This window comes from Chrysemys picta, chromosome 3, assembly GCF_011386835.1.
Source record: "Chrysemys picta bellii isolate R12L10 chromosome 3, ASM1138683v2, whole genome shotgun sequence".
NCBI lineage: Eukaryota > Metazoa > Chordata > Testudines > Emydidae > Chrysemys > Chrysemys picta.
Window position 1 is genome coordinate 130448609 of NC_088793.1, and position 25109 is coordinate 130473717.

The 25109-nt window shown below is 43.2% G+C and overlaps 1 protein-coding gene across 3 annotated transcripts; it reads left to right on the top strand.

Annotated features, from left to right (window-relative positions):
• The first annotated feature begins 5879 nt into the window (after positions 1-5879).
• CCSAP (centriole, cilia and spindle associated protein) lies at positions 5880-22785 on the top strand. 3 transcript variants are annotated; one of them, XR_006174010.2, is made up of 4 exons: positions 5880-6360; positions 13276-13544; positions 15069-15236; positions 18030-18237. XR_006174010.2 is itself a non-coding variant. In XM_008169738.4 (3 exons), the coding sequence occupies exons 1-3, from the start codon at positions 6024-6026 to the stop codon at positions 18201-18203; spliced, it is 780 nt and encodes a 259-aa protein (XP_008167960.2). In that variant the 5' UTR covers positions 5897-6023; the 3' UTR covers positions 18204-22785. The 3 variants fall into 3 exon arrangements, 1 of the variants encoding a protein (XP_008167960.2); XR_010600174.1 differs by having other exon boundaries at positions 15069-15186; XM_008169738.4 differs by lacking the exon at positions 15069-15236 and having other exon boundaries at positions 5897-6360; positions 18030-22785.
• Positions 22786-25109: the final 2324 nt, after the last annotated feature.

Sequence of the window (25109 nt, forward strand, 5' to 3'; positions counted from 1 at the left end):
GTTCTGCTGGCAAGGAGGGGGTACACCTCAAGGCCGCAGCTACACATAAAACACACCAAGGTACCATTATCAGGCTAGTTCAGAGGTGGGCAAACTATGGCCCGCGGGCAACATCCAGCCCGCAGGACCATCCTGCCCAGTCCTTGAGCTCCTGGCCGGGAAGGCTAGCACCCGGCCCCTCTCCTGCTGTCCCCTCTCCCCCGCAGCCTCAGCTCGCTGTGCCACCAGCGCTCTGGCCCACTGCTCCTGCTGGGCAGCACAGCATGGTAAGGGGACTGGAAGCGGGGGAGATTAGATAAGGGGCAGGGGGTCTTGGGGAGCAGTCAGGAGACAGGGAGCAGGGGGCAGTTGGATGGGGTGGAGGTTCTGGGGTGGGCAGTCAGGGGACAGGGAACGGGGGGCGGGGGGGTTGGATAGGCGTGGGAGTCCTGGGGGGCCTGTCAGGGGGCGGGGGTGTGGAGAGGGGTCAGGGCAGTCAGGGGACAGGGAGCAGGGGGGGTTGGATAGGGGATGTGGTCCTAGAGGGCGGTTAGGGGTGGGGAGTCCCGGGAGGGGGCGGACAGGGGACAAGGAGCAGGGGGGGTTGGATGGGTCGGGTGTTCTGAGGGGGGGCAGTCAGGGGGCGGGAAGTGGGAGGGGGCAGATAGGGGGCAGGGGCCAGGCTGTTTGGGGAGGCACAGCCTTCCCTACCCAGTCTTCCATACAGTTTTGCAACCCCAATGTGGCCCTCGGGCCAAAAAGTTTGCCCACCACTAGGCTAGTAGAAAGAGAAAGTGAAATTTAAGATTCAGAAATCCCCCCCTTCCCTTGCTTCCTAAAGTGTTAAACAAAACAAGCTCATTGACATTTCTGTTTTGGAGTTCCTGATCCCTGGTGCCGCTCTCAGCTCAAGCTGTGGTGAGTATGGTCCACCACGGGTGAAGGAAACGAGGAGGGTATTGCTCAGATGTATGAAACTATGAGTATAGGGCAATGTTGCTGAATACTGGCACCGTTTTCCACAGGCGGTGGTGGTGTTAGCTGGTATCTCACTCCTGAGAGTAACAAAGGCACAGAGAGCACAGCTGTTGCTGGTGTCCCAAAGCCACCTGGGCCTGTATGCTGCTAGCCTGTGTACTGCAGTGGTGCCTGCTGAAGTTATTACTCCCTGGTGTGGGAAAGAGCCCTACTGTGGAGGAAGAAATAAGGCTGTCACCCTTAGAGGAGATGGATTGCAGGGTACCTTCATGGAAGTTTTCATCAAGATCTCTCAGGAGGATTCAAGGGACATCCCTGTGTCCATAAACAAACTGTTCCGCATGCCTTGCCCCCCCCGCCCTCCGCCTAGTTCTAGAAGGGAATGAGAAGCAGATAGCACCGCTACCACTCTTGGTTGTACTGCTTCCTCTTCTAGCACACGTAAATTAACGAAAAATCAAAACCTGTGTCAGGCTAATTTGGGGGCGCCATCCCTGGAATGGGAAATTTATTTACACATTTACCTGAGGTTCCTTCCCCTGCACTGGGCTCAGCTGTGCTCAGTGGCGGGATGGGCTGGACTGCAGTGGAGTCAAAAACAGCTGGCTCACTACACAGCAGGTTTCCCCAGTCGCCTGTCCCTCCTCCTTCTCTTACTCATCTACCTCCCCCTCTTTGCTGTTCACAGCAGGGGCCTGTGACTCAGGCTCCTTGGAGGTATTCATGGTGGTGTGTGGGGCCAAGGTGGGGTCTCTGCCAAGTATGGCATGCAGCTCATTGTAAAAGCGGCAGGTCTGTGACTCGGCACCAGATCGGCTGTTGGCCTCCCGCCCTTCTGGTACGCCTGCCACAGTTCCTTGGCTTTCACATGGCACTGCTGCTGGTGTCGTAGCCCTTCTCTTGCATCCCCTGAGTAATCTGCTCCTAGATGTCCACATTTCTATGGCTGGTTCGGAACTATGCTTGCACAGCCTCTTCTCCCCACAGGCCCAGTAGATCCAATATCTCCTGTCTACTCCAGGCAGTAGTGCCACTGTAGTGCTCCTGTGCCTCTATAGTGCTTAAGTGAAGACATTCCTACGCCGACGGCAGAGCTTCTCCTGTTGGCACAGTTAATCCACCTCCATGACAGGCAGTAGCTATGAAGGAGAAGCCTTCCGTTGATATAATGCTGTCTACACGGGGGATTAGGTTGGCATAACTATGTCACTCAGGGATGTGGATCTTTCACACCCCTGAGCAACAGTTATACTGATATTGGTCTGTCGTGTAGACCCAGCTTCAGTGTCTCTATTCAGTCCCAGAGATGAAGAAGAGCTCTGTGTACGCTCAAAAGTCTGTCTCTCTCATCAACAGAAATTGGTCCAGGAAAAGATATTACCTCACCCACCTTGTGTCTCTAATATCCTGGGACCAACATGGCTACAACAACACTATTCTATCTAGAATTATTTTTATGAGAAATCTGCCATTCCCACGGTTCAAAATATTTTGTGCCAGCAGAAACAATCCATTGCTCAGCAAATACCTTTATACTTATATAGTACCTTTCATGCAGACGTATCCAAAAGAGCTTTGGGATATTTAAAGTCATTTATAGAGGAGAAACAATGAATTATTGACAATGGTTAAGTGGATATTACTTCAGAAACTCAGTAGAGAAGAAACAGATACCTAGTTATGATACTTTCTGTAACATAATTTACATTATAAATATTGAGTGCCAAGTACTACTGCATAGTCTGTGCAACATACATACATAAATGTAGAAACAATTATGGGAGGAAAATGAAAAGCAAAAGTCTCCTCAGGATGTCAAGTGGGTAAATTTGAAAGTGTTCTGGTTTCAACAGCAGGTTTATAATGACTAGTTAAGCTGTCGCAAAAACATTTTATTTTCCAGTTGTATATTTTGCAAAGGATCCTTATGGGAAGATATGAAGCCTTTCTAGTTTTATTTGCTCTCAAGAGCAAATCAAATAAAGTTAAACAAGCAAGATGGCACAGCATAATTCTGCTTCTCTACCTATTCTTTTATTCAGTGGATAAAAGGGACTTCATGGTTAAAAAAATGCTTTTTATATGATCTAATTCTGTGAGAGGGATGCTTGTCAGGCTAAAGCCAAAAATATGTGCTTTGTTAACCCAAATCACAAACACATATTTTAGAAGAAACATTTTCATGACGTAACAACAGAAAGAATGGTCTATGGTGAATGAAGGGCAAAGCGTACACAGCATGGGACATATGACTTGAAGGGAACTCTTGGGTCATTAAGTCCAGTCCTCATTAGCACGTAAGTGTTAAATAGTAAATTATATCTTAAAATTCTTCCGTTTTTATTAATCTAAGATGGGGTTAATAGCAGAGGGAAGGAAATACTTTTAAATGTGATTTTTAACCTAATTGTTAAGTTTCAGAGTAACAGCCGTGTTAGTCTGTATCCGCAAAAAGAAGAACAGGAGTACTTGTGGCACCTTAGAGACTAACAAATTTATTAGAGCATAAGCTTTCCGAAGAAGTGGGCTGTAGTCCACGAAAGCTTATGCTCTAATAAATTTGTTAGTCTCTAAGGTGCCACAAGTACTCCTGTTCTTCTTTTAACCTAATTGTGTCCCTTTACAAATGGCATTTGAAACATACAGCCAGCATTCACTAACAATAAAATGTTCTAAATAATCGTGAAACATAATTTAAAAGGTTAGTGGTGAAAGGCCTGCAGTGCAAAGGAAATGTCTCCATTTCCCATCTAACCTCATGTTTGTAAAACTAATTCGTTCCATTTATGTTACATTCAGTTTTGGTACAGTATTTTCCATAATGTGACAATACTGTGCACTTCTGAAGCTCTCAAAGCACTTTACAAACTTGTTTTTCCCCATGAAAATGTTCAATACCTAGGTAATAACATTCTGTTTCCGTAAATTCCCACTTTAGTTTGAATTGAATTCATGATAAAGATGGAAGAGATGTATTATATTATCCAATCCACCCTTCTGCCACTATAGGATTATCCCCTATGGTTTATTTTCTATTGTTTTGACCAATCCATTTTAAAATGCTTCAAGCAATGCGGCTAGGTTATTCCACAACTCAATAGATCTTGAGGGCTTGAACTGGGAAGGAAAAAAATATAGTGGTACTTTCCTCAAACTCCACCCCTAAACCAAGCTCTGCCTACCTCAGATACTAAAATGGGACACCACTCAGTAGATTGTGCAGATATTAAAAATAAGATCAGTTGTGTCCCTCAGGCTTTTTGCTTCTCAATGGAGTTTTGATACTAGGCAGAGCCCAATTAAGGCTATACAGGTATACTATACCAGCAATCATGCGCTTCTACTGTGGATGCAGCTTGTATCAGCAAAACACCCCTCCCAAGTGAAATAGGATATTCCACAAAAAGTGTAGTTTTTCTGGTATAACTGAATGTAAAACTAGGGGCTTTTGATAGCACCAGCTAAAGTAGTCACTGATTACACCCTTTACCAACATAGCTAAGCTGGCAAAAGTTTGCAGTGTAGACCCGACCTACATTTTAGGCAAATGCTTTAGGGTCTCCGCTCCCAGCATCATGCAATAACATCAAAATCTAAGAGTTTATTTCAAATGAAATTGTTTCTTGTCCCCAGGGTTGCAGAAAATGGCTTGAAAACAATTACATTGAGTTAATGATGTTTCTTTCCCTGAGTCTGCAGGCACCCAACAGCACCCACTGAGCCAGAAAGGAAACTGCATAGCTCCACACTCACCCCCAGAGCAGGCTAGGCCCCCACTGCTCTAAGGAGGGCTAGTTGAGGAGGACTTAGCTACCCCATTAGACTCTACAGGATTGGCTCCTGCTTCGTGGGACTCACTAGATGCCCTCCTGTGCTCCAGTCCTCCCCTTTGACACTCACAGGGCAATTTTTGGGAAAATGGTACTTTCCCAAGTGCCACTCATTCATGGCACCAAACTGAGTTGTAGATTGTGCAGCCCTTCATAATTTGATTGTCCCCCTCCTTTCTGACATGCTTTGAACAGCAGTGAAATAGTCAACAATGTTGAAAATTAAAGGCAAGGCATCTCAGTTACTATCTCACAGAGGTCAATGGAGCAGCTTAAAGCTCCCAGAGTGATTGTTTCAGGTTGCCTGCAGACTCGGCCAGACATCACTGCATCCTTTACATGCTGTTCAAGTTGTAAAGGTTTTCATTGCAATCATGAGGGCTAGAGCGTTTCATTATTATTATTATTCCAGTGAAAACTGAAATTCTGGAGAAGAGGTTGGCAACATTTTTTTAAAAAAGCACTGGCTTGCTGATCTGGCCCAGTTCCATCCCTGGGACTAGCGTTAATTAAAGAGTATGTTAAAAGAAGGCTGATGGGGTGACACAGAGGAGGGAGGCTGTAGATTGTACCCCATGGCTCTGGAGGGAGAGGGGCAGGTCAGGGAGGAGCCAGGCTGCCAGCTGCACTTCGCTTTGGTCTCCTGGGTGCATTGATCCGGCTTTGAGCTCCAACCCCCTCCGCTATCAAGCAGTAGCAACTACTAGTGCCCCCGGTTGCCCCTTCAGGCTCAGGGGTTGCAGCCCTTGATCGGCAGCTGGGGGCATCTGCCCGGGACCGTCTGTCCAAGGACAGTCCCGCCTGTGACAGGGGAGCGGGATGCGCTGCTCCAGCCCATACGGGGTCCAGTCCCCCAGATGCCCGCCGGGACAACAGTGGCTGCAGCTCCCCACCCCCATCACAGCCCCAGCGGGAGGGAAGGCAGGACGGAGCCCCAGCAGGCAGAGCGGGCTCGGCCAGAGGCAGGTTGCAGCGTCCCGCCCCCAGGCGCCGCTCCACAGGGCTCCTTTGTGACGTAGGAGAGAGAGAGAGAGAGAGAGAGAGAGAGAGAGACGCTGCCTCCGCGATGATTGGCCAGAGCGGGGCAGGGGCGGGCACAGAACGTCGCTGTTTGGGTTTAAACGTTCCAGCGGGAGGGGCGGGCCCAGGCGCTATTTGCGGGGGGAGGTGGCAGCGACAACGCCGAGCAGGGTCTCTCGAGCGGGCTCCTGGGAGCGGCCCCGGCCCGGCCCCGGCATGGTGCCCGCGCGGCCCCGCGTGAAGAGCGAGTACATGAAGCGCTTCAAGGAGCCCAAGTGGGAGTCGTGCGGCCCCTGCTACCAGGAGCTGCTGCGCTACCGCCTCAGCCGCCGCCTGCTGGAGCAGGCGCACCGGCCCTGGCTCTGGGACGGCTGGGAGCCCGACAGCAGCGGCAGCAGCGCCGGCTCCCCCTCGCCCCCCAGCGCCAGCCCCCCGGCCGCGCAGCAGCAGGAGGCGGCAGCTCCAAGCGCGCCCGGTCCCGGCGGCAGCAGCCGCGTTGGGGAGTTGGGAGCAGCGGGGAAGGCGAGCCCGGCGGAGCCCCTGCGCTCAGCGGGTAGGTAACAGGCGGGGCCGGGGGCAGGTGCTCCGTGGTATGGGGCTGGGAGAGCCAGGGTGGGAGGTAGGCGTCAAACCTTCCTGCTCCCCCTCTCGGGCTGCTCCTGGGCGCGTCGGGCCGCCCCTGGGTCGCTGCTAGACTGTGCCGCTCCATCGGCCATAGCAGCCTCCCGCTAGCGGGTTTCGGATTAAATCCCCCCTCGCTATCCCCGCTCTGGGCGGTGCAAGGGGAAGGCCCTTCCTGCCTCCACCTGCTCCTGGCCTGACTGATGTACGACCCGGGCCTTCCTGCTCGCCCGTGGGTGGGGGAGAGGAGAATCAGCTACACTGTCCCCTTTGCTTCTCTCTTGGGGGGGGGGGGGGGGGGGGCTCCAGCCCTGATGGTCCCCGCTGTCGCTCACAGCTTTGCGCAGCAGGAGAATCATGTGATTCTTGACAGCTTGGCGGATGCCCACAAGGCATCACTGAAAGTGATGAGTATCCGGGTCCCTAGTCACCCAGAGTAACAAGCGTTTTCAGTGCCCCACGCAAAAGGTGCAGGAGTAAACAAACAAAAACCAAACCATCCCAATCCTCCTGTGAATTTGTGCCCATGAATGTGGTGATTTGGTTCCCAGAGCAGCTGCCCTGAAAGCCTGCCTTGTGAAGATCTTGTGAATTTCACTCTTTTTAAAGCTGTTACTGGCTGGGGCCTGTTGGGAGGACTGCCTGTAGGCTCAGACAGATAACGCTGCTTTGGTTATGCTCCGTTCCCATTTGGAAGGCTTTTTTTCTGACCCATATTTTTCCTTGTAAGGTTTAAATTCTGCAGGAACTCACTATGTAGGTCTCCTCACTTGACATGACCACTTTCCTGCTTGTGGAGGGTGATACACAAATAAGGGTTTTTTTAGCCCCCTTGCTCAAGCGATTTCTGTTTATTTGCAGCCTAGTAACTTATTGTTTGCTTGGAAGCTGAAGGTCTAGCAGTTGACTCCTCCTTTCATAATTCAATACCCTTTCATAAGGTTTCACCTTAGATTTCATAATACCCTTTACCTGAAGGAGGCTAACCACAGAGCACACTGTACCAATTTTCCACACCTTCTTGCTGGCTTTTCCAGTTGCTTCTGAGTTCAACTAAAGGTCCTGGCCCCATTATAATTCTTAAGGAGCTTGGACCAAGCTACCTCTGTGCCTGCCACTTGGTTCTCAACCCTCCTCCAAGACCCCTGTGTTCATCAACTGGATGAACCCAGAGTGAGGCCACTGGTAGCTGGAGACAAAGTATTTTAGGTTCTAGTCCATTACTGTGGAATAGTTTGCCAAAGATCAGCTTGTATTCTAATTTTCCCACCTTCAGAGCCTAATGCAGAATGCAGTGTTGAAGTTTATTCGTGATAACAGAAGTGGTGATTTGGGATGGAATGGGGAAGTGCAAGTATATGTGACTGTAGCCTAGGCTCTAGTCTGCTTGAATCCTTTACTTTTCATTTTACCTTATTTTCAGTGCCTAGATACTACTGTGATGTATTTAGAAAACTCCAAAATTAGAAATGTGGAGAGATTTTATTAAATTAGATATTTTTCTTTGAAATATGGAGAATAAATATTTTGGTTTGTGAAAACAATGAGGCTTGGTGTTATGTGGCACTGTAAATAATTGTCTTAACCCCCCTCTCCCCCGTGTCTTTTTCCTTTGAGTCCTATCTGTAATGAATAGATTCCTAGATTCTAGGACTGGAAGGGACCTCGAGAGGTCATAGAGTCCAGTCCCCTGCCCGCATGGCAGGACCAAATACCGTCTAGACCATCCCTGATAGACATTTATCTAACCTACTCTTAAATATCTCCAGAGATAGTATAGACAATCCTTGAGTCTAGTTTATCCTAGCAATAAGACTACTAAAAACAACAGCGTGGGATGTTAAATTGCATTGTATCATACATTTGTAGCTCAGGGAGTTCTACAATTCCAGGTTAAGTGAATATCTGGCATGTTTCATAAACACAATAACCTTGGAAATTGAAGCTCTGTGCGCATCTTCCTGCTGATGTCTTGCATGCCCTAGAAGTATCCTCTTCGGGGTAAGTGCAGCTGATTCTCAGGTTCATTCATTCCTTATCTGTCAAGACTGCCATGCTAGTTGTGATAACTTGCTATGTGGACCCTTGCCCATTATCTATTCTTGTCACCCAGCGTTGTTTAGTAACTACTTTCGGTTATCACGGAACTGTTCTGTATTATAGTCAGTCACACAAGTACTAAGTGTGATTCGGGCAGACACCATAGGCCCTAATCCTTGGGAGTTCCTGAGCAATTGACTCTCCCATTGTAGTGAATGGGTACCTGGCACGTGCAATGCCTCAAAGTCAGACTCTGACACATCTACAGTATACTAACATCAGTAAATTAAGTAAAAATGTGACACTCAAAATGGAGGATGTGATGTACAAAAACTTAATGATAAGCAGTCATACTGTGTATATAGATTTATTAGGGCATCTATACAGTTAAGTGCTTTGTGAGGCGAAACACTTTAACCACTGAAGTTCCGTGTATTCCTTTTAAAACCTCTTTTCTTGCAGCACTTTTTGTAAAATGAAGGTGGTATTGGAGTACCAGGTACATTGATGACCGTAAATCATGAATTGTCATGACCCAGGCTAGTGGGAAACTGTAACTGCGGCATTTGTGGAGCATCTTTAAAGAAACAAATTGTGGCAGTATCTCTCATCCTGACTCACAGCTACTTATGTAAATTGTTGCTATGGTATCAGTGTATCTTTATAATTACATAAGCAGTTTCTGTGGCAAAAAGCAGCAGCAGCAAGGAAGGCTACATGCCAGTTACTGGAGTTTTGAGAACATTGTAACTTTAGAGTATGTTTACATGGCACACCACTGATGGTGGTATGTAAGGTGTGTGTAGTTATGTGCTGTTGTGAAATCAGGCTGTGTTGACACTGCTGTGTGTACCTACACTTGGCACTGAAAGGCTCTGGTATGGGGAGGCAGTGAGGAAAAGCTCTGGTAGAGGAGAGCTGCTGGAGACTTTCCTTGTGGCAGGGTTGCTACTAGAGCCTTTCCCCACAGCAGGGGAGTGACAGAATATTACACTGCTAAAAATGGCAGTGTAGACAGTGAAGGCACTGGTTGGGCATGTAGAGAGCCATGTAGGATATGTACTGACAAATGTCAATACTGACAGGTGTCTTTACTTCAGCATCTACACTGCTATTTATACCTGTGTTGGGGGCAAGAGGGGCATGTAGTGTTGCTGTAAGGCGTCTACAGTGTAGACCCTTAGATTCAAGCCGGGAAGCCACAACTTCTGACATTCTTCTCTATAGAAGATATTCCATTAAGTTATCTATATAGCTACACTGGGTAGTAAATGATAGACTGGAGGCTGGCTCTCTGGTCATTCCTCATAGATAGATTTCAGGTGATCTTGATAGACAGCTGCTCATCTTCATTGGGAGCCCTCTTGTACAGGACCCTATAGAAATAGGGTTGAAACCCTCCCCCCATTTCATTCTTTGCTTAATGCCTATAATTTTCAAAGCACAAGGAGAGGAAAAATTATGAAGAGGTAGTATCTACACTTTCAGCCACTTCTCTTGGAAAATTTCATTACAATTAGAAGTGCTGTGTGGGTAGCTAAATATCAGCATTTTCTTTACTTAGCTCTTCCAAGCTTTGTGACTGACATCCACCCACACACTGCAGTTATCGGATAGGGCCTTACCAGGAGATGTGCTTGTTTGTTATCATGCAGTATACATTTATTTTCTGTTTGTTTTTGTTTAAGAGCTAAGACTGCAACTTCATTCATTAGGTTAGTTTTGTACTAAAAATCTTGTGCTTTTTTTTAATATGGCTATTGAGATTTGTGCATTCCCCGTGGCTAGCACTTCTTGTTCGAATTAGGAATATTTCACTGCTGCAGTGACATTTATGGGGACTACTGCTTCTTCCTTCCTTGGTCCTTTTGTGTAGCAGTCTTTCCCAAAGAAATAAGTCCTATTTAGATTTCAGTGCTGGATGCTTAGTGCACATTTTAAAACTTATCGCAATAGAAAGTTATCACACAGGTTTATGTTCATTTGGAAGGGAACCACTTAACACGAGTTGTGGAGTGCCAAATAAAGATCCCATCCACATGGCCTTTGTCAACTAACTTGAAAACTGTTTCTTTCCTTAACATCCTTAATGCATCCACATTACAAGTTCTATAGAATCATAGAAATGTGGGGCTGGAAGGGATCTAAGTCATTTAGTCCAGCTCCTTGTGCTGAGGCAGGATCAAGTATACCTAGACTATTTCTGACAGACGTTTGTCTAACCTGTTCTTTAAACACTCCAATGACTGGGATTCCACAACCTCCTTTAGAAGACGATTCTAGTGTTTAACTTCCCTTCTAGTTATAACGATTTTCCTAATATTTAACCTAAATCTCCCTGGCTGCAGATTAAGCCCATTACTTCTTGGCCTATCTTCAATGGACACGGAGAACAATTAATCAACAGTTTTTAGCATATTTCAAGACTTGTCAGGTCCACACTCAGTTGTCTTCTCTCCAGACTAAATATGCCCAGGTTTTAAACTTTTCCTCATAGGTCAGGTTTTTCTAAAGCCTTTATCACTTTTGCTAATCACCTCTAAGCTCTCTCTCCAATTTTTCCGTATCTATTTTAGTGTGGCTCCCCAGAATTGGACACAGCACTCCAGCACCAAGCAGGATATCTATCTCCCATGTCTTACATACAACACTCCTGTTAGTACATCCCAGAATATTAACCTTCTTAGCAACTGCATCATACTGACTCATTCAGATACAGGTTAGGTGGTAGTATTGCTGAAAAGTTATTCCCCATATTAAAAAAACTGTCATAAACAGGGTTCTGGTGTGGAGGTGATGATGGCACTGCAAAGGTCACTGATGGATATAGATTGACATCTCAATTTTCATCCTCCTTAAAGAATCCCCTGTTGCCTCTTACACATATGGATGTGTCAACACGAGAACTTGTCCTGGTTTTATTAAGTGTAATTTTTACTGGTGCAGGTTCTTGTGCAGACAAGGCCTGTGCTGGAGAATTATTCAAATGCTATATAGCTGTAGCATGACCAATCCAGAGTTAAGTTGCTTAAAGAGGTGTTGATCTGATGATAGTGCTGTGCTGGAGAAGAGGCTGGCAAGAATGACTGCTGTTTACTGTGGAATTGTACTCGGAAGACTCTTCATCCTGTACTTGATGTGTATGGATGATATTCTTTCTAACCCCTACCTTCTTGTAGCCTTCCATGCTGCCCTTTTGTTTGTGAAGCTTTGCAGGCAAGCGTATTACTGAATTTGTTTCTTCTTTTTGTAATGTTCTTAAACTTCCCCCTCTCCTGTTGACTTCCATAGTCGTCTAGCTCATTTGGGCATAGAGACCACTAACAGGATGTACTTTGATTTACACTGTGATCGTTGTCTTCAGAACAGTAGAAAGATGGCTTTTATTTAAAGTAGAACTCGCAGAATAGACTATTCTGCAGTCCTTCCATAATCTCTGAACAGGCTGTGGAAAAATCCTAGTGTCCACTCAGGACAAGTAGAAATGCAGTTTGGTAAAGTGTCACTTTTGCTTCCCACTGTGCATGGTCAACAGGTGGTGCTGCAGGCAGGCTGACTAACATCAGGGACAACAGCAATGAGTTGCTAGTCTGAGTGGGGATGTCTGGAAAGGCTGAGAGGAAGTGGAGCACAATGAACAGTTGTGGAGGTGGAAGAGCAATGCAAACACTAGAGCAGAGCTGCCAGTTAGAGTGGAGTATGATGGAGAGTAGCTGATGTCAAAAGCAATGTCTTGGGAGCAGTGCACACAGTTGGGCATGCTGGAGGCTAGGGCTCAGTTTGAATGTTAGTGATCTGATGGAGGCAGGGGAGAATGAGCATAGGCTTTCTAACTAAGCTTAGGTAATCTGAAGGCAAGCAATAGTCTAACTTTTTTTCTTGCAACGGCAGATTGTGAAATAAAACTTGATTTTTAGGCGCAAGATGGCTTCTCCAACACTGAAGTCCTGCAGTGCTGGACAGTTGAATTTGCTGGCCATTCTTTCACTTGCATATTAAGTACACTAGTGTACAACAGCTTACTTAAAAGAACATCAGAAAAAGAGAACAAACCCTCAAATACCTGGTTAAAAAAAATATATAACTCTGCAGATTCCTTTCAAAACACCAAAAGCTAACAGAGCAGTATTACAGGCTCTGGGCCAAGCATGGCAGTGTGTGTTAAGTGGGACACTTAGACATCAGACTATTTTGGGGAGTGTTTCCCATGAAAATATCAGCAGGATACAGTTGGCAAAAGTGTGTGTAATCAGGAAGCACAAGCTTTCACGAGGAAGCCTAAATTCAAAGCTACCTTTTTTAAGGGTAGATGCTCCTATAGTGTGAGGTCATATTTCACATACTCTGAAATCTGTTGCTATCTTCAGTGTGCCTGGTAGAGTTTAAATGCCATATGTCAACGTATTTGTTGGCTAAGTGGAAAAAGTTGCAAGAAGATGATGGAATAGGTAGGCTAGGGAGTCTGTGGAAATGCTGTTGATAGCCTGAGTACCATGAGAGCCATCATGTGCTGCTAGGTGGCTTTGGTCACACCCTTATATTAAGTATTTGATACTTCATGTCCAAAACTACAGAACGACTAGCATACTCCTTATGCCAGTCTGACACTAACGAGGGGAAGATGTTTTGTATAAACAAGACTTAATGGGGTGTATCTGCAGTCATGCAACTGGGGGCTGTTCCTCTTCTCTATCTTTCAATACAACTTTAGGAAGAGCTTTTTTAACTGTCGTTCAGGCACGTAGATGTATGCGGTCTTTTCAACTAAATGTTTTAAAGCTGAACTGATTTCTTCTTTTCCCTTTAGAGAAAGAGACAGAGGGAGACAACCAAGAAAAAGTTGCAGAACAGACATTGGTAAAAGAAACCGACAAATCAACCAGCCGTACAGGACAACATCCAAATCGAAGTGCCTTGTCCAGTCGGAACGATCGAAGATCAGCTAAGAGTCCTCAAAGGACAGATTCAGCAAAGGAGCATAAACATCCATTTGCTTTATATGGCTGGGGAGAAAAACATACAGATACAGGGAGCCAGAAAACTCACAACGTCTGTGCTTCTGCTTCAGTGCAGGAAGTAAGCAAACATTTTTTATATATATATATATAAATATATAAAACTTTTTTTTACAGTTTAGTTTCCCCCCACATCTATAGGGAAAGAGGAATAATACTGATTATTTATAAATAAAATTCACTACCCTCTTACTAACCTTCCTTAACCTGCATCCAGGACTACTTTGGGGCATTAATGTCTTGAAAAGTTTTCCTAGCTTAGTCCTGCTATGCTATTTTGTCACTCTGTATTAGTTAGAAGGAATGATACTTTGGGAATGGTGGACTGGGAGGCATTAGGTCTGAAATTCCTAAATTCTCTAGAGCTCCAGGCCTGAGTCCTGCAGGATTCACTTGGCCTTAACTTTTCCAAGTTTAGGAAAATTGAGTTCCATGTAGTGTGTTCTTTCACTTAGGGCAGAGGACAACTACTGTTTATGCATGCAAAGCTAAGGCTTAAACAGCAAAAATCAGCCACTTCCTAAAAATGTTAGAAATGCTAATAGATACCTTTCCTTTCATTGGCTTTCACCCTTTGCCCCAGTGTATTAATGCATACGTTCTTTATATAAATTTCAATTCAAACTCGAAGGTTGAAGTCAAACCAGTGGTTTGAGTGCATGGTACCTTTCAAGAACATTAGAATTTAAAATACTCCAGGAAATTCAGTTAATGTTGCACTCTTCAAACAAGGAATGCAACCTACCTTAATTCTACCCTGAAGAAAATCAAATTCACAATCAAGCCTTTATTTCAGTGATCACAAGAACTAAAAGGCCTTGGTCTTAACTGTAGTGGTTGTGCTACTTTGTCATACACTACATAATTTATAAACTTCTTCCTAGTCAAATAGTATAGTGAACGCACGTCCCAACCCTCCCCTCCCCTCCCCTCTTCATTAAGGGACTGCTCCTGTGAGATGCTGAAGATTGGGTCGTGTTATCTATGTAGATGCCAATTATCTGATTGTCATTGGACATGATTGTCTCATTATAGAGCTTGGGTGGGGAGAGCAACTGCTTATGAAGAATCAAAATCTCCTGTCTGAAGACTCCAAATGAACTTGGACCGATACTTTGGTCCCATCACTAATTTTTCAAGCACAGAGATTACTTCTGTAGCTTCTACTGTAAGAAAACCACTGACTAAGTTTCTAGCTGGTTTTGGTTGGATCTAAGAATACTGCTGTAGTTCTCACACAACTGAGGCTATGTCTACATAGCCTCCTAGTGTAGACTCAGCCTATGCTGACAAGTTTTTCTGCTGGTGTAGGAACACCCCCACCCAAATGATAGCTATGCCAACAGAAACACTCTTCTGTCAGTACAGCTGTGTCTATACCAGGGCTTTTGTCTGCATAGCTGGTCAATCAGGGGTGTGTTTTGTTTTTCACACCCCTGATATAGCTGTGCAGATAGAAGTTTTAAATGTAGACTAAGGCCATGTCCCCTAATTTCTAAACTGCCAATCACTTTCAAAAGGTTCCAGACTAAATGACCCCTTGGTGCAGTCTCTGATTAATGCATAGTTCTTTGTCTTATTTCAGCATTACTGGAAAAAAAAAAAGTGGATGAAATAAATGTACCCTCACGGTCTGAACTCCATGAAAGAAAGTCTATCAGAAGTGGGCAGTTAGCAGCAAGTGTCCCAAAGCAGGCAGACAGGTAGACTAGCTCAAGCCTAGAAATGACATAAGTGGTTCAGCTATTGATGAGTGAGTTCCTGTCTATCCCTTGGAAGCTGAATAACGTTATGAAGTTGTAAATGTTGAGTCTGATAGTGTTGCTGGCAAGTAAAACATTGTCTGAATAACAACTCATTACTCCAAAATGGTGAAAGTTCTGACTGTTGTAACGCACTATCTTACAGAATGGCTGACCTTGTTTGGACCTGAGCCTGTTCACCCAAAACTCCTGCTCAAGTCAACAGGTGTTTTTGATGCACAAAGACTAGGTCTCATCATTTGAATATGTCAAGGCCTGATGTCCCGTGACAGTGGGCCAAGGGTATGGCTATAATGCATAGCAAACCTGGGTCTGTGGGACCCATTCTTTCCAAGCTCACATGCAAATTTCCACACTGCATTGCTATGAGTCTCGCAGGCATGCCAATGCATCCCCACTCCACTACGCAGACCAGAGTTACACCAGAGTCAGACATTGAGGTTTCTGGGGCATATTCCAGGTTTCTCAGCACCCTGGTTAGCTACGGACACTCTAGGGCTTGGTGGTTCATGTATTGTGGGAGAACATCTCTGCCCATCCTGTTGAACTTGATGGGAGCCTGCCAATGCATCCAGGCAAGACGCTTTTTGAGTCTGCATGCTCCTAGCATCCAGAGTCATCAACTTGGATCCAGCATTGGAGGAAGACCTTCAGCTCACATTCTCTCCTGTTTTGGGAATTGGGCAGAGCATCTGAGAGATACTGATGGATGTTTTGGCAGCAGTAATTATCCTATTGACAGCATCTCTTGGCAGGGGGTCACAGACATGGCAGCTGCAACTGACTGAAGCTGCTTGTGCCTATTTTCAGTCACAAGTTCCCCATATGTAGGCTGATCCTTCTGGAGCAGGACCAGAAGCACAGATTGGTGGGATCACATCATGCAGACCTGGGATGACTAGCATTGGTTCCAGAACTCTTTTCATGAAGAAGCAGATATTTCTGAAGGCTTATGATTAAACATCTGCAAGTGGGTAGTGGTTTGTGCAGCTGCATAATCGCTCTGCATATAGGGCCTTTATGTACAGAGTGACTGTTTCCTCACCCCCTCAGTCATGTTGCCTTTTAATTTGGTGTAACTATTGGCCACTTAGGTCTGCTGGGATATGGTATCACTTTGTTCTCAAATACATGTGTTCCAGAAGCATTATTCCAACAGGTTTTTGGGATGCGGGGGAGGTTATGACCAATGCCACTGAAAATAGGTGCAAACGTATATTATTGCATAGCAGCCTGTATGAGCCCCCCAATCAACTTTTTGGAAGTCCACATATTAATCATTCTTAATATAGAAAAAGACTTGCTTGTTTTTTTCCCCCCCCCTCTATAGCATGTTCCTTAGTCTATCTTGTAGAATGTAGAACCTTATTAGGCTAATCTTGGGATACTCATGGATGCTGGCCAAATGATGGAGATAAGGCTGAGCTCTGTCTTCCTCTTACACTGAGGTTCTATCGTTGCTTTATGAAAAATGCAGTATATCCTCTCTGAACCTAGAGCACTTAGAGTACACCATGACATTCTTTTAAAATGTACAAGCAAATCAGTTAATTTTAAAACTCAAGCTAACAGTGGGTTCTAAGAAAGTTTTGCTGTAGTCTTTCCTCTTTTCTGAATGATAAGAATGGAATAACATTCTTAACTTTTCCATATACTTAAAGATTGTGGAGATCTTGTGCATAATTACATTTGAAGAAATTGGGCTGTAATTAAGCTACATTAATTATTGTATTTAACTGTTATGATTCTACAGGGTCAGTTCAACACCTCGGGGGACTCTGAAGTGGGGCTGTTCACACAAGCCAACCATCAGCCTTGCTCTACAGCTTATTTGCATGTAACCATTCTATTGACTGATTAGTATGAGGGAGACTTGACACATCCTCCTTCAAGGTTCTCCAGCTGCCTACTAGCTTGGGCATCAGTGCTTGAAAGGTTCCCTATGGCTCCGAGTACTGTTGGGATAATTGAGGAAAGGAGTGCAGGCCCAGATGTTGGGACTTGGGGGCTGGCTCCCATTTCTCTTTTACTTACTTTTTTGTGGTCTCCAAACACTGCCCTTTAAACCAATATGTCAGCTGCAAACTAAGGATCAGTTTTGTGTAAGTACAGTATGCTTTGGATGTTAAGGACTGCTGTGGTGTACTGGTGAATCTGTCCTTAAGTTAAAATAAAAATAAGCTGGTTGATTCATTTTCCAAATCAATAGAAATATCTTATGATTGTATTCTTTTGGGTTTTGGTGTTCATGTATGATTTTTTTTTTATTTTTAAAAACCAAAAATTCCAAGAGGAAGGAAAAATTAAGTGTTAGAGATGTACTCAACTGTAACTCCAGTTTAAGGGTGAACTAAAATTAGAGGGATGTTATAATTTTTAAAATTCACAGTTAGGGTTACACTTGACAGATTCAAACATGTTAAGGTATAGAAATGCAAACTCAAGACTCCCAAGCAACTTCAACTCTACCTTGGAGTGAAATCATGAAGGGAGGAAAAACAGAGGGGGCAGAAATACCAAATGTTTGTAAAGTTCAGTTTCATCTAATCTGAGACCACAAACACTAAAATGCCTCCCTTTTGTGATTGGTGGCAGCAACATGTATACCCCAGGGTGTTCTAGAATCTCTTTGGAATCCTATAGTCATGTGGAATCAAATTGTTCCCTTTGACTTGGGGAGTGAAGGTTGAGGGTCAATTTTTAAATAACCTTTGTTTTCTTGAATAAAAATTAGACTTCTTCCTCTTTCCACAAAATTGACTGTAATTCTAAATCCTTGATAGATTCATGAGTCTGCACTACGAGCAAAGAACAGAAGGCAAGTGGAGAAAAGGAAGTTGTCTCAAAAGCGAGTGCGCTCTGCAGATGTGGATCGAACCTGGAGAGTAAAGCCTTCCCTGCCAGATAATCCCTGGATGACTGAGTACATGAGATGCTACTCAGCAAGAGCTCGGTGAATCAAAACTTGCTTGGACATCTTTCTAAGTTAAATATTTATATTAGATCAGGACATTGGTGCAAACTACTTATGCAAGGTTTTTATAGGGGGTTTCCAGCAGTCGGTTATAATCGTTTGTATTTTGGCTACCTACCTCATCAGTAGAGTGTAGAGCTGGAGCCATAACATTTGATGTTTTTAAATATAGTTCCTTAAATTTTTAAATATTTCTCCTTTTCTGAAGTCTTTTTAAGAGGCATTTCAATGGACCTTTTGAGACTATGATTTCAAAATACTGAAAGTCTAAGTAAATTTTTCAAAATCTTTTAGAATTGGTTCATTTCACAAACTTTCAACTGCCCTTTTTTTTTTAAAAAAAAAAAAGGGGGGGGGCTTAATTCAAATCATGTGATCATGGTGAAGTTGGAAACCTTTCCTAGGGTGTGGTGTATGTGCCATTGTATTATTTAAAATACTTGATTCAACACCTTCAAAATACCATGTAGATTACAATATCCAGCCTGGAAGCCAGCGGCTCTGAGACACAATGAATACCGGCCTAATGAAGACAGCTGTTAGGGGTTGTCTGCTATATATTGGAGACTTTTTTAAAAACTTGGTAATATTTCTCTAAACTTTCAGTAATTATTGAATCATGCACATATTCTTCAATTGTTTCATTGCTGTTTTAAAATGTCAGTGGAATAGATTAATATGATCCAGTTGTTGTGGCAATTTGTTTTCCAAGTGAGAAGTCACTGGATTAATTTGCAATTACTGTGACTATTACACCAAATGACTGATGTAGACAATCATTATATGATGGCTGTTGGTCAATAGTTGCTTGCTGTACCACTCTTGACCTGACAACCTCATACTGAGCTAGTAAAAATACCCATTTTATGCTTAATCACTTTGATACCAGCCTCTCAATGGAGACTGTATATATTTCAAAATATACTTTGACCAGACACCAGCTGATTCATTAGTGAAGTCTTGTTTGTTTTTAATGTTTTGTATCTGGAGAGTGGAGAGTGTATTTCACTGGTATGCATTCCATTTGGTTTAGTATGGTTAATACTTAGAGGTTTTAAATTTGTAGAACAATTTTGATAAACATTTACAAATGAAGTTTTCATGGGGTCATATCTGTCCTGGAGGCATGTTCATAACTTCCTGCCAAGGGGAAAGAAAATAAACCCCTTAGTAACTGGAGACTAATGAAATCTGTGGCTATTTTTACTTGGTTGGCTGTTTTTTGTACAACATAGGACTGGCAGTAATTGATGTTGGATCCTCAATTTGTTTCTTTACTCAGTTGTTCTAAATGGAATTCTTTTAGTTTTGTAGTAAATGTGAGCTTAAACAGATCCTTGCAGTAGCTGTGTGCTTTTTGAGATCTCTTTGAAGTGCGGTGGTGGTAATGTAATAGTTCTGAGGTTCATTCTTTTACAGGCTGCTTTGGGATCATGGACATCGCTTGATCACACTTCACATTTCAGATTTTTTTAAACAAGACTTTTAAAATCTATTATGAGAAATGTTATGCCCCTATTATTGGAAGTGTAGTAACAGTGTGTTTAATGCATTTGACCAGTCTGCTTAACTTCACTGTAGTGAAATGCAGAAAATAAAGTAAACAGCAATAAGTAAACTGGAATCCAAAAATCTAAGGTTAGTAGTAATATAGGAGTTGGTGTGATTCAGTCTAGAATAGTCAGGCTTTCCTCAATGAAAGCCTGGCTTAAACTAGCCAAATTGACTGAGCAAGCATGGCTTTCATATTTAAGTTTCAAGGGATACTATTAGGTTAAATAATATTTTGAAAGTTGTATGTCACTGAGGCCAGAGATGATTAAAACTGACTTATTAAATCCTTCTGTATTTTAATAAAACTAAGACATGGCCTCATTTTCTGGCTTTAAAAGCTTTTCACTTACAATACAATTACAAAAATCAAAACATAGATTTTATACAACTTTCTACAAGCCTAGCCTTCTAAAACTAGTCACTAGAGGTTTTTTAATAGACTGACCATTTGCTTTTCAGAACTAATTTCTGTCTACAGTTGAAAATATTCTGTAAATTTTATTTGTGGCTAGTAACTGACTAAAATATGCTGCTTAGTAGATCTCCCTTCCTCCAGATCAATGCCCAGTATTGAGGACATCCTAGTCCATTGCATGTCAATTTTTTTTAACTTAACAGATCTTTCCACTATTGGGTTTACTTTCCCTCAAGATACATCTGCTGTAAACATGGTCTAGTTTCAAATGTCCTCTTCTGTTCTCAGGGTTAGTTTGTCTCCTCTAGACAACAGCACAGAAGCTCCAGTAGCTGTATGTTAGCAACTATATTGGATAAACAAGTGGTGGTGCCTGTTTCTCTACTGACTTCACTAAAAACTACTTTTACTCAGAACATTGGGTGCTTCTCTGGCTTTGCTGGAATATTTTGAAGTACCTAATATTTAGTCTCTGTTCCATACTTTCAGTGCAGATATCAAATCAGCCAAACTACTGCCTTGGTCTTCTAGGTATTTAAAGGTTCAGTAGGTTTGCTTAAATATCCTATATAAGGCTTATGTCCTACTTAAGCTACAGCATCAGTTTCTATGTTGACAACTTTTTTTTTAAAGGGGTTGTTCTGTTTTCACCCTCTGGCCAAGTTAGTTTTGACAGGAACAGCTGTTGACTAACTTGCTAAAAGGCAGTAGTGTCACAAAATCAGGTCATACGTCTGTCAGTTGGATGGTTCTGCAGTATCAGGCTGTGGCTAAAAACAGCATTGAATTATGTGCATGGACTGACTTTTGGTAACTCAGGTAAAGCCTGAGTTGAGAGGCAGGTTTTTCTGAAGACTTTTTTTTTAAATTGGGAAAGCTGCTGATCCTTCTGACTCTTCAAGATAACCATTTGAAAATAAACACCTCAGTCAACACTTGAGGCCATATTTTTAAGAGTCCTAATCTTGACCACTTGGAGTTTGCTATCAATTGTGGGCACAAATTGTAGCGTTGACATCTAAGAGCTTGTCTACACTTGTGGCAGTGTAGAGTATGTGTAGTTTCATGTTGCAGTGACAGGCAGGCTGCACCCACACTCACTGTGATGTGTACCAAGACACGGTAACAAAAGGCTTTGATGGGGGAGGCAGCAGTGAAAGGCTCTGGCAGCAAGAAGTTGCTCCGGAACCTTTCACTGAGCTGGGGAAAGGCTCTGGAACGGGGAGCTGCCTTGAGCCTTTCCCACTGCTGGAGTCCTTCACAGCAGCAGGGAGATAGTGGGACATACTGTTTAAAAACCACAGTGTAGAGGTGGGAGGTTGGCTTGGGCCTGTAGAGAGATGCATAGGGCATTTTACTTGCCTAAGTTGTGCTTCACTGTCTACACTACTATTCACACCTGTGCTAGCAGTATCTGTTCTACATGCCACTGTAAATGTAGACTTACTCTAACTTGTGGTCATGGCTGATCATTCCCAAGACAGTTTCTTAAACACAGGTTTTGCAGTAAACCACTTTTAAACTAAACGTGGTAATGTGATATTGGAGCAAAGTCTTGATGGAAAGCAAACTCCTATTAAATACCTATAATGGTTTAGCTAGCTACAGCTACTTTGCTTTAGAGATGGATTCACCTGAAGCAGACTGCCTCTTTGATGAGGAGAAACTTAAACATCCAGCTAGACTAAATGTCACAACCCTCTCAGTTTAGAGACAGTAAATTTACCAGTTTAATGAACCCTCATTTTAAAGACAAGACTTGTTTTATACTTGCAAAAAATACTATGAAATATTTACCAAAGCCTTCACTAAAACTCTGAAGGGTGTCCCTTCATTCACTAGATACTTAACAGCACTCTACATTAAGTGAAACTTGATAGATTTCACTAATATAATGCTGCAGTTTGTCAACTTCACAAGTTCTATGAAGACTAGTTTGGTGTACTTTGTGTACAGTGTTACAATGAAAACTGTAAAAGAATGCCTTTGTACAATAGAGGAGCATGCTTGTTCAATCATGCAATTATCTAAATTTCAGTGTAACAAATATCAAAGTTTAAGATGCTGAAAGGGATATTGTCTAGATATAGAGCCAAATTTGACTTGTGATGTCTTATTCCTAGTAACTTGTTTTGATCCACTTTAATTGAGGCAGCAGATGTACACCACCCAATTTTCCATTCTGGGGAAAGTACATCAGTCTTTACATTAAAAAAATATTTTTAATGTACTGGCACTAGAAGTCTTTGAGTTGGACATATGGTTATAGTGACCAAAAGTTAAGCTGAGGATCTATGTGCAATGAGTTGTTGGTTTCAGTCCATTCCTAGATCACTCAGCAGCAAAGCCATAATGGAGCCTGACTCAACTCTACAGTTGGCTCCTCTAAAAATAGGGGTAGAAGTGGGGGGGAAGTGGCCTGATGCTGTTTAGTTAGCTTTTGTGAGCACTGAATTCACTTTAAGAACTATGGGGAAAATACCATCTAAGCTTGAAGCAATATGTGACTTTTTTAGAATGTTTTTAAAGCTTCTGTATTTGTATTTAACACAATGTAGGGTCAACTTGTACATGTGAATAAAATTTAGTGACTTAACTGGCTTAGACTCTGACTTAAACAGTGGTACAGACAGAAGGTGGGGGTAAAGCTTTGTGAATCTAACCACCTCTTCACTAACCAAGTACTAATTGACTTTGCAGGCCTTAAAGTGGAAAAAAGTCATCAAGTGGCTATTTAAAAATTCAGTAACCTTGGCTTCAACCCTACCTAGCTATCACCCTGTACTCTGAGCCACCACATTAGGAATAGGTACTAGTATGTAAAGAAATTAGTGCTTTTCCATCTTCAAAGGAATACTGGAAAGTGGCCCATAGGAGTCTTTTTTTCCCTCCTCTTTGCTATTGTTCCTAGAGTAGTTAGTGTAGTGTAACATGATCCCTAATACCATTTCCTCATCTGCTTAACAGAGATCAATATTGGCTTCATTGCTCTGTTCTGTTAAGTGCAGATGAGGGTCCCTCTGACAAGGGCAAGAAGAAATTCTATCAGTTCTTTTGCCTAGGTAAATAGTTCAACTGTTGGTGCAAAGTGGCATTGAGAGCTCCAGAAAAGGAAAGGATGCACTAACCTGCCTAGCCTTAATACAGTGGTGTGCTTACTCAGGCCTGATGCTGCTACCCTCATGCTGAGAAGGGCCACTCCACAAGTAGTCAGGTGCTTATCTGTAATAATTTGTAGCAGAATCAGGGCCATAGATGGTCACTTTCCAAAAAGTTACAGAAGTTTATGCAGGTGTCACACTAAAGTTCTGGCAACCTGGGGAATTGCAAAATCAAAGGATAGGCTAGAGGAAGTGTTCTAAGAGCTTAGCAAGTGACTTTTTTAGATCTAGCTGGAAACTACATTAGATAAGATGACCAGATGCCAACAATGAGTATCTTATGTTCCCCAGGGTTGTGAGCTACCTACCTTAATGTGAAGGAGTCTTAATACCTCTGTATCAGCTCCTGGAAACCATCAGCTTCTGGCAGTACAAGCACTACCTGTGAGGCCTCTGTCAGCCTTGCTATAACATCAACCCACAGGCCTTCTCAGTGTTGTTCCCTATAGCATCCAGCCCCTTATACACTGAATATTCATGGGAAGACTTCTTGCCTTGAGGATGTTCTTACTTCACAGTATCACTCCTAAAAGCTGCTTTCTTAAGCAAGTGTTTCTAATTATGGAAATGTTACTAATGACTTGGCCACAATGCTATCTTAGGATGCAAGGGGAGAATGGAGGATCCTACTGTCTGCCCTTTGCACTAGTGTAGGGGGTCCTTCATCTCAGGTGCACCAATAGGATGGTTTTTGGGGTGCCTAGGACAGTGAGTCACTGATCTCCTCCTCCCCCCCACCTCCAGCAAGAGATTTGCTTGTGCTTAACTGGGTAGATCAGCTCCCTGCCACCAACACTCTTCAGGCTATGCAGCCTCTACTTTGTCTTGCAGGTTAACAGGTGTACTCTAGTCCCCTTTGACACATCCCTCTAGCATTCACTGGAATACTGCTAGTAACTACTCAATATCCTGTCCCCAAAGAAAGTGTATACACTCAGCCTGTTAGTCAATTCAGGATCAGCACTTACCTAACATTTGTAGTAAAAAACAATGTTTATTCTCAATGATCAAGATTTAAGACTGGGCTAATGGAAACAAGTTACACAGAAACACAATTCCTGAAGACTACACTTGGACTATCTACCTAAAGCAGCTTTACTCATCCTAAATGTCCATTACATTTCCAAGCAAGGTTCTTTGGGGTGCCATTTTCATGAAGGTAAACAGTCATCTTCCTCCACAGGACAAAGGGGCATCTTTTTGCCCTTCCCTTAAATTCCCCAAAGTTCATGGTCTGCCCTCAGCTTGAACTGGAGATTGTCCTTCTCTGGTATCTTCACTTTGTAAGCCAGCACAATGGAAACCCTATTTACATACAATTTGTAATTTACAAATGAACTGAGACAAAACAGGTGACCAAACCCCTACAGCAACCTTGCCTTGAATCAGAAGACTTAGAGGCCATGTCTGCACTAGCAAGCTTACACTTGTACAGCTATAGCTGTGCTGCTGTAAGACTGCTCATGTAGCTACACTATGCTGAGGGGAGAGCTCTCTCCTGTCAACATAACAGTTAGTTAAACCAGCTCTGCACTGTAATAGAAGTACAAGACATAAGATGAGTCACTACAGAACACCTCTACTCTTCAGAAAACATTCTTTATTCAAGATTAGATACAAGCATCAAACATAATGGCATAGTGCAGGAATACACTCAAAAGGTAGGATAGAGGGTTTTATAAAATACTTAAACCTTTACAGACTAACAATCTAAAACCTCCATGAACAATGAATTATAGACTTCAGATACCTGATGTTG